Raw genomic sequence first — 14,090 nt, 5'->3', positions numbered from 1 at the left:
ATTGTGGCGCGGCTGCAGCCATCTACTTTTTTCCTTGGCTAGTTAACAAAAATAGGAGGACCCATGCTGTTTTTTTTTTTGTTTTTTTGGAGGGGGATCCCACTATTTTTGCTAACGATCCAAGGTAAGCAGACTGCTGCGACCTGGTATTATCAGGTTGGTAAGGTTCATGGATATTGGATCCATACTAGCATGAAATACCAGCCCGAGTAGTCTCCTTCACTCTGGATGGTTAACAAATATGGGGAGACTCCACGCTTTTTTTTTTTTATTTATTTTTTATTACAAAGGAGTGGATCTCTGTGCCTTCCTCCCCTTCCTGTGTCATGCATGTCCAGCTGTGCCACAAGATTCACTGTTATGTAAATTAGTACACCTGGGTTTTATGCTGCATTCAGCACTTAATACGCATGTGACTAGGAAGATAATGTGGTTTTACCGCATCTAATGAAGGTGTATGGGTAATTTATGCGGTGGAGACTGAGCATCTCAACTACATAAGATTACATGCTGTGGTCTGGAAAGATGCTCCAGATGTCCATCTCGGCGGGTGAGCATCGGTGCACACAGTGGACATGGGATTTCTTGAAATCCCATCCACTATGCTGTGCACTGCAGGTTCGACATTGCAGATGTATGCAGCTTCCAACCTGCAGCAGTTTACAGACTAGGAACATTTCCCAATATATGTTCAGACAGGAAAATCACTTATTCAATTATTTTTATTTCAAGTGAAAAAAAAAAAAAAAAAAAAGCTTAAAAAAATATGCAGATGACCTGCCAGTGACTTCAGTGCAGATATCACCTGTGCAAACACCTGAGCAAATACTGAGTCCAGAATTAGGGTATGTTTCACTGTACGGAATGGCTGTCTGGCCTCTGGTCAGTGGTGTTTTTCAGAAGTGCACAAGCCTGTGGCAGACCATGCTTTTATGCTTGTCTAAAAAAAGCATGGCCACCGCCAGATCATAGGCCAGATGAAATCAACAGTGCCTCATTATTGGGAATCTTCAACCGAGGTTCCATTTGAACCACATTTCAGAGATTTACCCAGAAACCTCGGTGCAAGTGCTCAGCACAGAGTGCAGGATAAATGTGTGCCGAGCCTTACCGTGATCTTTGGGAGGCAGAATGAACAAATCCAACAGCATGTGAGGAATTTATTTTGTACCCTGCTCCTTGTGGAGTGCAAGTGACTGTTCTCAGGGTAGTTCATCTACAGCAATACGATATAGATGAGATCTAGATTATAATATACACATACACTACTATTGTACACTAAAAATAGACTATAGAGGGGCAGATTAAATATTATTCTGATTTTTTTTTTTTTTTTTTTTAATAGTTTCAATGCTTTTGCACAGGTTTACATGGTACTGTACAACGCATGGAAAACTGCTGCGAATCCACAGCGTCAAATCCGCAACATGTGCACATACCCTTAGAATTGTCCATAATCTTGGAAGATTTCTCATCTGACTAATAGACTACTCTTCCTCACCTAGATCTGTACAGCCTGCCCTCCTGCAATGTGACCACCACAGAAGGTTGGGTTATACAGAGAGGAACAGGCAAGAAAATAATGGAAGTGTCAGGAAGGGGAGCGGATTATACTTTACAGCAGCAGCCTCTATATTCCTGGGACATTATGACAGCAGTGCATTGTGACAAAGGATCAGGCATGTTGAATTTCCAACATGCCAAACATTACTTGCCACGTCACATGGCGAGTGAAGTCAGGTTCGTGTAGGCCCACGTGTAGATTTGCTGCCTGTCAGGCAGTGTTCAGCTTTACATAACAAGTTAAAGGGCAAATTTTGTTAACAAAAGACTAAAACGGCAAATAATTTGCAAAACCTTTATATAAAATTTACATGTTACTTCTTTCTATATAGTATAAAACATTTAACCAATAAGTCTACTTACAGAACATAAGTGCAATAAAAACCTTGTGCTTAAAAAGAAAAGTGCTAATAAAATGTGACAAGGCCAGTGTAACGAAGATGGAGGAAAAAGAAAAATTAAACTAAACATCCAAGTGTTGCGTGTTGTGTAAGAGCCAGACACATCAAGATGAAAGCAATCTGGAATAACGGTGATAGTCTCCCCAGAGTAACATTCCGGGGAAGTGGGTGTAGGGTCAATGAGTGGCAACTAGCTCTGGTAGAGAAAATACCTTAAAAACAACGACAAGGTCTGTGAACATTCATAAGATCCATTGTAGGTAATAAAAAGAAGAAGAATAAGAAAAAAAAAAAAAAAAAAGTAAAAACTATACAAAGCAGGATCTTTAGTAAAAAACAGACTTGACAATGTAACCTGAAATAAAAACAAAAAGAAGAATTAAGATTTGCAAATATTTAAAATAATTTCATTTCAAATTCAGCAGTTGTCTGACCTAAAAAAAACAAACAAACAAAAAAAAACTAGACATGTTTGGAGTCTATGAAATCATAATGACCTGGAGCATCATAATCACAGGTCAGTTTTAGAATTAAGTGAACCTAGCAAAAAAAAAAAAAAAAAAAAAAAAAGTGTGGGATTGCACTTTTTTGTAATTTCACCACACTTGGAATTTTTCCCCCCGTTTTCTAGTACATGACATGCAAAAACCAATGATGTCGTTCAAAAGTACAACTTGGCCGGCAAAAAATAAGCCCTCACAGCCATAATGACAGAATAAAGTTATGGCTCTGGGAAGGAGGAGAGCGAAAAGCGAAAATGAAAATACCCAGGGTCAAGACTGGTTAAAAGAATATTTTTAAAAAATTTTTAAAAAAAAAACGAAAAAAAAAAAACACACTTTCATATGACTACTGACAGAAGCCAATTTGCATAGGGGAACATATGCAGTACCCAACACTTTCCCATTGATAAGTCAATTTTTAAGGGGTGGTCAGAAAGTTTGTTTTAATCCTAAACATATGTCTATTTCACATCATAATGTAATTCCATTTTCTAATGGACAGTAAATAATTTGCATTTGACGATGGTCACTGCAGCAGCCTCTGCCTCACCCTGAAACGAGGAGTTTGTGATGCCCATTTCAGGTGCTGAGCTAGTCCCAGCTTTACTAAACATGTAAGTTCCAATGTTTGTTCGGTAGGACCCGGTCACTGTTTAATTTGTATAGTGACAGTGCACTCCCTCATCGGCTCTGATGAAGTGCCAAGCTGTCAAGAGCAGCCAGTGCAAAATGTAAGGAGCGCATGAGCAAGCAGAGACCAGTGTACAGATGTCACTAACGGGATTTTAGGGTATATTGTTGGATAGTGCTTGTAAAAACCACAACATGTCCAGCACTTACACCCCCCCCCCCCCCATTTAGTTTTAACAATTCTTCAGCTGGACACGAGTGCTTGAGCATCCAGTTACCTTTTAATCCCTGCAAGCTTCAACGCAACGTTCATAAGGTAGACAGCAGGGGTGGTCGGTCTCCTAGACAACGAGCTGTATATATAAAATAAAAAAGTTAATCTCAACAGCTGCAAATTAATAAATCCAAAAGTGCGTCAAACTAAAAAGTGCTAACATTCATTTAAGATCGGAATGACCCTTTAAATGATCACCTACAGCCCAGATCTCATCTGACGTGGTCACCACATGGGCCATGATACATAAAATGCAGTGATCAGCTCCTGATATACTTTTTTATAAGCAAAGTCTAGCAGCAGAATGGACCCCACTGCTAGGACCAGGCGTACTGGTCACCAAGTCTCTTCTGTGGATGAAGACCACAGTTTTGGTATGGGGCCACCAAAGATTATCCAAGCACTTAGCTTCCCCGCACCAAGCTACAAAGCGCAAAAGCCACCCATCTCAATGGGAATTTTAATTTTTTTTTATCCACTCACCAAACTCCTTCATGATGAGCGAGGCCACCATCTCCTTAGCTTGCTGGTACTTCTCTGTGGGAATGAGCTTGTCTCCAACCAGCCAGGAATATCCAGTGAATGGCATGCCATGGTTTGGTATTAGCACCCAGTACCAAAAGCGAAGCCAACCACAGTTGCCATTTCTCAGGAACTTTATTTGGTAGATTGGCTGCCCAAACATTAGTTTCTCACAAAGGAGCTGGAGACACTGAGTGGCAGTAGGTGCAAGTTTCTCCAGCATGACCTGTTTGTTAGATATCAGAGGGAGAACAGGACTGGGCCTTGCCAAGGTGCCCGATTGTATCTTAAGTCTTACTGACTGTTGGAGCCAGTCCACAGTATAAAAGCAGTCATAGAGTGTCCGGGAACCTGTTGAAAGGTGAAGTCAAAAATATTATATGCCTGAATTAGTGGGTAGTCATTGCACACGAAAAAAAAAAAAAAAAGAAGTCCAGTGGGTGGTCCTACAGCAGGCACTTGTTTAACAGGGTTTGCCAACTAGAACCACCCAGTGAACTCTTCTCAAGCCAAAATCCAGATTAGTGTTACCTAGTAATGACCAAATGTGCTCGGATAACACGTCAGGGTATCTTCGGTGTGTGGATAATATGTTGGGAGTCCCTGTGGTTGTAGGTGTTGCAGCTGCAACACATGTGGGGGCTTGCCTGTTAGACAGCTGCAACACATACAGCCGCAGGGACTCCCAACATATCTAGGACACCACCTTGTTCAACACATTTGGCCCCCATAAAAAAAAAGCCTATACTCACCTCTGTTGGCAGCAACTTGCACACTCCCATGCTGTTGTGACACCAGCCTGAGAGGAGAGTATAGGCTATACTTTAAGGTGGCCAAGCAAAGGGCACGAGAAGTTATCCAAGTTATGGACAACTCAATTGCCACAACATTTAGAACCCCCCCCCAAAAAAAAAAAAAAAAAAAAAAAAAAAAAAAAAAAAAGAGAACTTGGTAGTCAACTTTTAACCCCTATAGCTTCCAAAAAACAATTCTATATAATTTTTCATTTAAAAAAAGAATATATATATCGTGCTGATTGGACATGTGGGAAATCTTAACCATTGTGTGTGACATCTCTCCGGTTTAAGGGCATAAAGATGAAAAAGAAAGTTTACAAAATGATAATTTTTAATTTAACAAATAAACAACTTAGTGACAAGTTGTTTGCCATCATGAAGTTCAACAAGTCAAAAGTCTCAGAATCAGTGGAATCTTGAAGCATTTGAGTCATTACCAAATAAAGGGATACGGCTCAGAGTCATAAAAGTTGGCCTGGTGATGAAGGTGTAAACTGGTTTGGGGGGGGGGGTGAAAGGGTTGATCTGATCTGAAGTGTTATTACAGCTATATCTTTAAGAGTTCAAAGGCCTGTGGATAGGTCCCATTTAATCCTCACTTTGTGCAGTGAAGTATGAACCACCACTAAGCAGAAGGAGTTTCTGGACCCCCAGTGTCTAGTCATTAAAGAGAACCTTTCACCAGGTCTACATGGCGTAAGTTCAACATTAATAAAGTGGCTGCTGAAAAAAAAAAAAAAAAATTCTAACTTACCGGTACATAAGAATTCTGCAACACTCAGAAGGGAAGAACATGCTCCCACCATAGTTTAGAGCAGGTCTTTCAGTGTAGAAAATAAGCACCATGAGCATGTTTCCATGCTTTCTTGGTATGGCTTACCAAGGACCCGAGTCATCTACAGAAAACCAAGGTACTGGAATAAAAACATTCCAAAAATATCTTGATTTGTTAATTATGAGCACCACATGCAAGAATCCTTACGCCTACCGAATCCTTTGCACATGATGATTTCTACTAGAAGAATTTTAGTGTTGAGGACTAAAGTTCCCAGGTAAAATTAGGAATCAAGCAATAGTTCTACATGATACAGCGTATAGATCTAGAATAGTTTAAGTATACAAACCTTCACACAGACTTTTCTTAGCCAGGGCTGCTTCTCTGTGAGAGTTGTATTTCACAACAGCCATATTTTTCAACTTGGTGAAAGGACTAGCATAGAGGGAAGCCGTTTCTACTCCAGCTGTCATTTCTCCCAGGAAGTCCTCCAACGCAGCTTGTTCCATAAGCAATGGCAGGCCATCCAACATCAGCTCACACTTCTCGGTGCTTCGGCACACAAAGATCTTCAAACCTGGTTGAATTTCATGGCTACAGAGGTGGGCAATGGCCTGATCGGCAATACGTTTTGAGAAATAGCGTGCATAAGCAAAGCCACGGTTGAGGCCACTGAAGGTCATCATTAAGCGAAATTCATACAGTCTTCCCACAGACTGAAAGAGGGGTATTAATGTATCTTCATATATCTCTTGAGGAATACTGCCAATAAAAATCTCAGAACCATGTGGAGGAGCCTCTCCAACCCAACCTGCAAAAGTCATCAAGAATACTTCCCGAGTAAGTAACAGATATCAGTAACAAATTGCCTATTACTAGCCTTAGAAAGCCCAAGACCTTTCCAGGATGCAATAGCCAACTACTCTGGTATGAGGAGAACCTACCTGGAGGGGGGCCACCATATTTCCTTTGTCCATTCTCTTGCACGAGTGATATATTTGAGCTCTTCATCCACTCGATGAGTCCAGCTTTGTTTTTCCTATTCACAGAGTTGAGCCATATCTGAGGCTAAGATAATAAAACAGAAGGGTTATAATATAAGAAATGACCGCTATGTAACTCAGATTGCAATGCAGTGCTGGTCGTTGGCTCTCCTGACCAGAGTGTGAAAGCTGCATAGAAACACGAGGTCACACGACGGGCCAGTCTGAGCACTGTGGTCCTCTGTTACATGGCAGTCTGACTCTTCCCCTAGGATAGGCCATTGGTGGACGGGCCAGTCTGAGCACTGTGATCCTCTGTTACATGGCAGTCTGACTCTTCCCCTAGGATAGGCCATTGGTGGGGTTTTGACACCCGGCACCACAGCTTGCACATAGCCTAAGATCACTTTCCACACTGAACAACCTTATGCCCACTGTTCCTTTCCTCACACTAAGTAAACTGATGTTTGTTTGAAGCCTCATGTGGTTACTCTGATATTTATAATTGGAGTTTCCGCATCAGATATGGAAAAGTGTCAAGTTTCGTACATGTTCTTCATCAAACCTGTCAGCAGGATTTTGCCAACTAAACTAAAGACATTGTGAGGTTGGCACTGTTACACTGATTAAAGTGATTGAAGATACAAGGAATATACAGCACTTACCAATTCGATAAAGCAAACGTCCTTTATTCTGTGCTGTGGAACATGGAAGACAAGGATGGCCGTTTCGCGCAACGCTTCCACCTGGACCCATGGAAGCGCTGTTACGCGAAACAGCCGTCACCTGTCCTGTCTCTCCCCGCATGCCTCTAATCTGGACACCTTTGTCTTCGTCCATGTCCCACAGCACGGAAGGACGGACTACTTTGCTTTCTCGAATTGGCAAGTGCCTGGGTTGATAATCTACATATGTAATTTTCAGTTAATGAGATTTTGGCGCTTCATGGTGGGGCTTTATGTGGTGTTCTGCTTACATATGCACATTTATGGGCTCATCACAGGTCATTGATCTGCTTCCTACTTTACATACTGCATGCAATATTGTGGGCTTAGAAAAAAAAAAAAAAAAAAAATTACATCCAGCAAAATGGCACAGTAGCATCTATCACAATGCATACAATATTGTTTTTTTGTTTTGTTTTTTTTTGGGGGGGGGGGGAATGTTTACTTGCAACAAAATGGAACCAGTGCATGTGCAGTAGCATCATTGCTTTCCGATAGAAGCTACTGCCCAAGCGCGGCCAATGCAGCTTTGGTGGCGCAAAAAAAAAAAAACACACACACCACCACATGCCACCAGCAGCTACTATGCTGGTGCTATTTTGCAGGATTTAAAAAAAAAAAAAAAAAAAAAATTTAAGGCTCACAATAGCCAAACATTATAGGAATCATCAGAATAATGTAAAATAGGGGCAGGTCAGTGACCAGGCATACTGATGAATACCTAAGCCGGGCAACACAAGGCCACACTTGCAGCCCCAGAGCACAAGAATCTTATTAACGGAGAACTACAAATACAGATTAAATAACCACAAGACGGATTTCATCACCAGGTATCATTGTAATCAGTATAACGGCGCCGACCTGACACTGTCTGTAGTTTACTGTGCACAATCCTGCTGACAGGGTCACCAAGTCTTCACACTAAACATTACATACCAAAAACCCGCATGTAAATTCACAACAGTGAAAAAAATAAAAATAAATAATCTGAAGTGCAGATAATTGCATGCTTTCTGCAGTATAATATTCAATTGTTGGAACAGCACCTTATACTTACTATAGATGATACATGGCTGTTAGCCGAACTGTGCTTCAATCAGTTATTCAGCCGACTCGTTCAGCCAAGCTCTTGTGTTTGCAAAGAGAAAGCTGCTGGTTGACAGGTGATCGACATCTTTGACCATCAGCTACATTCCCTCTCTATTAAGCCATTGACCAAACCAACTGATAATCAGCAAGTTCAGCTAACATTATTCTAATGTGTATGGAGCCTTAAGGGGTGGATGGGCAACCAAAAGGTGATTTTTAGCCATCCTTACACCAAGCACATTGGTAGTTTACTTTATTACACGACACCCCACACACCCATCTACATCAACTTTAATTTTTTTTATTGTGCTTCCTGTGATGTTTGAGAGTAGTCTCAAATGTGACAGGCCACAGGAGGCTGGACCTGCGCTCACAACTTCCATCACCCCTTCTGGAGCCAAACATCAGGGGCAGCATATTAGTTAATGATAATGACAATAATCTTTATTTTTATATAGCGCTAACATATTCTGCAGCGCTTTACACACATTATCATCGCTGTCCCCGACGGGGCTCACAATCTAAATTCCCTATCAGTATGGCTTTGGAATGTGGGAGGAAACCGGAGTACCCAGAGGAAACCCATGCAAACACGGAGAGAACATACAAACTCTTTGCAGATGTTGTCCCTGGTGGGGTTTGAACCCAGGACTCCAGCGCTGCAAGGCTGCTGTGCTAACTACTGAGCCACCGTGCTGCCCAGCACCTAAATAAAATGGGAATGGTTGTTGATACCAACTTCCTGTTTGTGGCACATTAGTACATGGGAGGGGGAAAACTTCAAGATGGGTGGTGACCATGGTGGCCATTTTGAAGTCTGCCATTTTGGATCCAACTTTAGTTTTTCCAATGGGTAGAGGGTAATGTGACACAAACTCATTGAGAATTTCAAAAGAAAAACAATGGTGTGCTAGGTTTTAATGTAACTTTATTCTTTCATTAGTTACAAGTTTCTCTTCGTTTACAGCCATTGACATGTCACAGGTTAGCACGTGAGGAGCGGACAGAAACTGGCATCAGTCAAACATCCACTTTGGCCGATATTGGCTACTCACAAATGGCAGCCTTACAAAATCCAGCTGCTGCAGCATCTCAACAAGGATGACCCAGACCGGGGAGCTGAATTTGCAGACTGGGCAAAACAAATTGGAACAGGACCCTCCGGGTTTCACAGAGCATTATGTTCAGTGATGAGGCAAACTTTTGGGTGGGCCATTTATATGGATACACCTAAACATGGGAATGGTGAGAGTTTTCTTGCATAGGGCGTCTTGCATTGAAATCTGCTGCAATGACCCGGGTACTGCGTTCAGACATCAGCACAATTTCTATCTGCTCCTCACGTGTTAACCTCTGCGACATGTCAATGGCTGTAAACAAAGAAACTTGTACATAACTCATGAAAGAATAAAGTTAAGATAAAACCAAGCATACCATTGTTTTTCTTGTGAAATTCTCAATAGGTTTGACCCTCTTCCCATTGGAAAAAATAAAGTTGGATCCAAAATGGCCGACTTCATGGCCCACCCTGTAGTTTCTTGAATCAATGCCCCCTCTGAAGGAATCCAAGATCCTGGGTGACAGGACACTGCGGGAAAGGCGAGTGCAGCACCAGCACTCTGCTTCCATCACATCTGTGAAAACAGATGTTATAGGGGCAGAGAAAAGCAGCAAGGGACACACCAGCACTGCTGTCAAAGGAGTCATCCACAACGGCTGTGAGTGGAGTAAGAGCCACCTCCTGATGAACATTTGAGGGCCATGGTGCTGCTTCTACCTCTGCCCCAAGAAAGTCTTTCACAAAAGCAGTGACAATAGAAGCAGGGTGCCGGCGCTACACTCTAATATCTCAGTGCATCACCCAAGATCCAGGATATCTTCAGATGGGGAAGCAATGTAAGAAACTATTAACTGCAGTGCTGCCCCTGTTCCAGGAGGCGGGGATGGACACTGGTGGAATTGAGTGCAGCCCCAGGTAGATGGGGAGAAGTGCAATAAAGGAAATTTAAAAAAATAAATAAATAAAAATAAATAAAAGTGGTTGGGTACAAGGATAGTTTCAAACACTAGTGGCTTGCCACCTAAAATATTTTCTGAGGTGGAGTTATGCTACTAAACGAAGGTCACACACACACACCATCTTACACTTGCCCACCACCACTCTAGTCCCACAGAACCATTTGGGAGTCAGAAGCTATATTAGAAGCTCCCAATGCAAGTCCGAGGGCCAGAACAAGGCTCTGATGGACTTTTATTGAGTTGCGACCTCCAGCTCACCCAGGAAATGCTAAAGCAATCTGGCAGGTGACAAACTGCTGGAGACCAAACGGCAATTAGATTTCAAGACGCTCTAGACCAGTGTTTCCCAAACTCCAGTCCTCACGGACCCCACGGGTCATTTTCAGGATTTCCATAGTGTTGCACAGGTGAGACAATTCCTGATGCCTTGATGATACTTCCACTACTTGAGCAATACTAAGGAGATGCTGAAAACATGACCCGTGGGGTCCGTGAGGACTGGAGTCTGGGAAACACTGGAGGCACCAATACAGTATTAAAATAAAAAAAAAAGAGAAAGTGCATTAAAGGGACCCTGTCAGCAGGATTGTGCACAGTAACCTAGAGACAGTGTCAGGTCGGCACCGTTATACTGATTACACTGATACCTGGTGATAAAATCCATCTTATTTTAGGTAATGAGATTCTTGTACTCAGGGGCAGCCTCTGGGGGTCTTTATGCGCTTTTCTGCTTAAAGATTCATCTGTAAGGCTTCTGACAGGTCACTGATCCTCAGTCACCTGCCGCTGCATTTACATAATAAATATTATATACATTTAAAAGAAAAAAAAAAAATTCTACAGGAGGCTGAAGTTTGTTTCTTATTCAGCAATTTTCTCTTATTTTTTATAGGTTTTACAAAAAATAAGCATCACAATAATAACATACAATGCAGCGAAGTGCCCTGATGTGAATACACAAAACTACAAAAGTGGGCATCAAAGTGGGCACTGAAGGGCAGTAATCAAAGGGTTAAATGACTTTGGGCCACTAATATACTGCAAACATAGATTGGGAGCTCCACATCAAAACCAGTTCCCCCCCCAGCCTGGGCATCAGAACTGGCATCAATGTGGGCAGACCGTAGATTTTGTCCATTTGAATAAGTAATTGGTGTTTAAGGGGTTAAGTGACTTTGGGCCACTGATACCACAGTGCATACATATAGAATAGGGAGCCCCGCATCAAAACCAGATCTCTCCAGCCTGGCCCAATTGGGTTCTGGCCCAACAGACAATTTTCACAGATTTGAATAAGTAACTGATGTTTTTAAGTGTTTGGGCATCAGAACTGGCATCAAAGTGGGCAAACACTTAACATCAGTTACTTATTCAAATCTGTGAAAATTGTCTGTTTGCCCACTTTGATGCCCAGAACCCATTTGGGCCAGGCTGGAGGGACCTGGTTTTGATGTGGGGCTCCCTATTCTGTATGTCTGCAGTGTGGCATCAGTGGCCCAAAGTCATTTAACCCTTTGATTAATGCCGTTCGGTGCCCACTTTGATGCTAGTTTTATAATTTTTGTAGCTGTTTCAGTGTACTCACATCAGGGCACCTTTATTATTGTGATTATTATTTTTGTTGCTACAAATATAAAAAACAGAATAAGAAAAAACTGCCGAAGAAGCCAACTTCAGCTCTGAACAGGAAACCAACTTCAGCCTCATCTCTTCTGCAGGCGGGCACCTGTACCATGATCGCATCCATATTGTGCATTCCATTATTTATTTATTTTTTTTTTTTTATGGCATCCAAACTCCACCAAGGTAGCCCTGGTCATGCCTGTGCAATAGCATCCACTAGCAATCCAAAAGAATGCTGCGGCACCATTTATTTATTTTTGGGGGGAGGGGGGGGGGGATTTTATGTATGATGATATCAAAGTATGAAGTGCACACTATGGATGCAATCATGGTGCAACACAAGCATCGCCAAAAGGAGGAGATTTTTATTTTTTATAAATATATGAGGGATCAGTGACCTGCCAGAGGCCATTCTGGTGAATACATAAGTCAGAGCAGCACATGGAGACCCCCACAGGCCACAAGCACATCATGAACGCAAAACTGAGAATAAAGACTGAACAACCACAAAGTGGATTTCATCACCAGGTATCATTGCAATCAGTATAACGGCGCCAACCTGATGCATTGTAGTATACTCCACATAATCCTGCCAACAGGTTCCCTTTAAGTAGACAAATTATTTATGCATCTGGTATGAATTGTTAAAAAAAAAAAAAATCTAAATATATATATATATATATAACACACAGACCCATAAACAATATGGCAGCAGTAGAGCCGATTCCACAAGATCCTGCACATTGTCTTCAATTACACAACAGGTGAACTTGGCCTTACACCACTCACTATTGGGCACCAGCAGCCCCCAGATCTCTGTGCACAGGCTGCACCAGGGGTTACATTGTATGGATGTTTACAGTTCAGGAGGGGACACATCCTGTACAGCCCCCCCAAAGTAAACAACAGGGTCAGACACCTCCTAATGCGGAGGGAATAGATTAATAGAGATTTCCTGCCTTAGCAGATTGTGATTTTGTCATCTAGATCGATAGATTAGTGGAGAAGTTACCAACACTCAGGTGCACAAACTATGTCTACGGCAGAGACCACAACTCCCAGCAAGAGAGGAGCTAGGATTCCATGGCAATGTGCATCCCCGGCCACCACTCACCTCGCAGGCCGCCCCGGCTGTTCCCTTCTGCTCCATGGTCTGGTCTGGTGTCTGTCTGTGGCCGGCAGCTCCTGAGCAGGGGATTATATAGAGCCCAGGAGCAGCGCCAGAACTTTCTCCACTCCTGACCAATCCTGGGGAGAGCTGGGCGATCCTCACTCCTTACTGGCTGGCTGCAGCCCTGGTCCCGCCCCCATGGGGATACAAGCTGGAAAATTGGGGGAGTTGGGTAGAGTTTGTTGCAACCTTGCAAAGAAGAAAAAAAAAAAAAAATAGAGAGGATGACTCACCCTGTAACCAAAACCCCCTTCTGGCTCCTGGCTGTCTACTCCATCCACTGAGCACCAGCTGCACTGGTTACATCTGCTGGCAACCTGACGTTATTAGCTGGGTCTGCAGATAACTATCTGGTGTGTGTGGGCGGCTGCACAGAGGGAGGCAGCCACCTGTATGGTGTCCTGGGCTGCACAGAGGGAGGCAATCACCTGTATGGTGTCCTAGGCTGCACAAAGGGAGGCAGTCACCTGTATGGTGTCCTAGGCTGCACAAAGGGAGGCAGTCACCTGTATGGTGTCCTAGGCTGCACAGAGGAAGGCAGTCACCTATATGGTGTCCTAGGCTGCACAGAGGAAGGCAGTCACCTGTATGGTGTCCTAGGCTGCACAGAGGGAGGCAATCACCTGTATGGTGTCCTAGGCTGCACAGAGGGAGGCAATCACCTGTATGGTGTCCTAGGCTGTACAGAGGGAGGCAGTCACCTGTATGGTGTCCTAGGCTGCACAGAGGGAGGCAGCCACCTGTATGGTGTCCTAGGCTGCACAGAGGGAGGCAGCCACCTGTATGGTGTCCTAGGCTGCACAGAGGGAGGCAGTCACCTGTATGGTGTCCTAGGCTGCACAGAGGGAGGCAGTCACCTGTATGGTGTCCTAGGCTGCACAAAGGGATGCAATCACCTGTATGGTGTCTTAGGCTGCACAAAGGGAGGCAATCACCTGTATGGTGTCCTAGGCTGCACAGAGGGAGGCAGTCACCTGTATGGTCTCCTAGGCTGCACAGAGGGAGGCAATCACCT

The 14,090-nt window shown here is 43.2% G+C and overlaps 1 protein-coding gene across 1 annotated transcript; it reads right to left on the bottom strand.

Moving 5' to 3' along the window:
- Positions 1-1,844: 1,844 nt before the first annotated feature.
- On the bottom strand, positions 1,845-13,264 carry DND1 (DND microRNA-mediated repression inhibitor 1). Its single transcript, XM_077299841.1, has 6 exons — positions 13,019-13,264; positions 6,410-6,533; positions 5,815-6,276; positions 3,855-4,244; positions 3,376-3,450; positions 1,845-2,319 (listed from the first exon to the last, which is right to left on the bottom strand). Exons 1-5 carry the CDS (start codon positions 13,052-13,054, stop codon positions 3,407-3,409), a joined length of 1,056 nt encoding a protein of 351 aa, XP_077155956.1. The 5' UTR covers positions 13,055-13,264; the 3' UTR covers positions 1,845-2,319; positions 3,376-3,406.
- Positions 13,265-14,090: the final 826 nt, after the last annotated feature.

The sequence above is a fragment of the Ranitomeya variabilis genome, chromosome 3 (genome assembly GCF_051348905.1).
Source record: "Ranitomeya variabilis isolate aRanVar5 chromosome 3, aRanVar5.hap1, whole genome shotgun sequence".
Taxonomy (NCBI): Eukaryota; Metazoa; Chordata; class Amphibia; order Anura; family Dendrobatidae; genus Ranitomeya; species Ranitomeya variabilis.
Note: the sequence above shows the minus strand (reverse complement) of the source record. Positions and strands in the feature narration are given on the sequence as shown.

What these genes read in the sequence shown, in the direction of transcription:
- DND1 (XM_077299841.1), bottom strand. Translation starts at nt 13,054, where the DNA reads ATGGAGCAGAAGGGAACAGCCGGGGCGGCCTGCGAG. An exon ending in CAGCCGGGGCGGCCTGCGAG is followed by an intron (nt 6,534 to 13,018) that starts GTGAGTGGTGGC and finishes TTATTATCTTAG; the next exon opens with CCTCAGATATGGCTCAACTC. An exon ending in GCTCATCATGAAGGAGTTTG is followed by an intron (nt 3,451 to 3,854) that starts GTGAGTGGATAA and finishes TTATATATACAG; the next exon opens with CTCGTTGTCTAGGAGACCGA.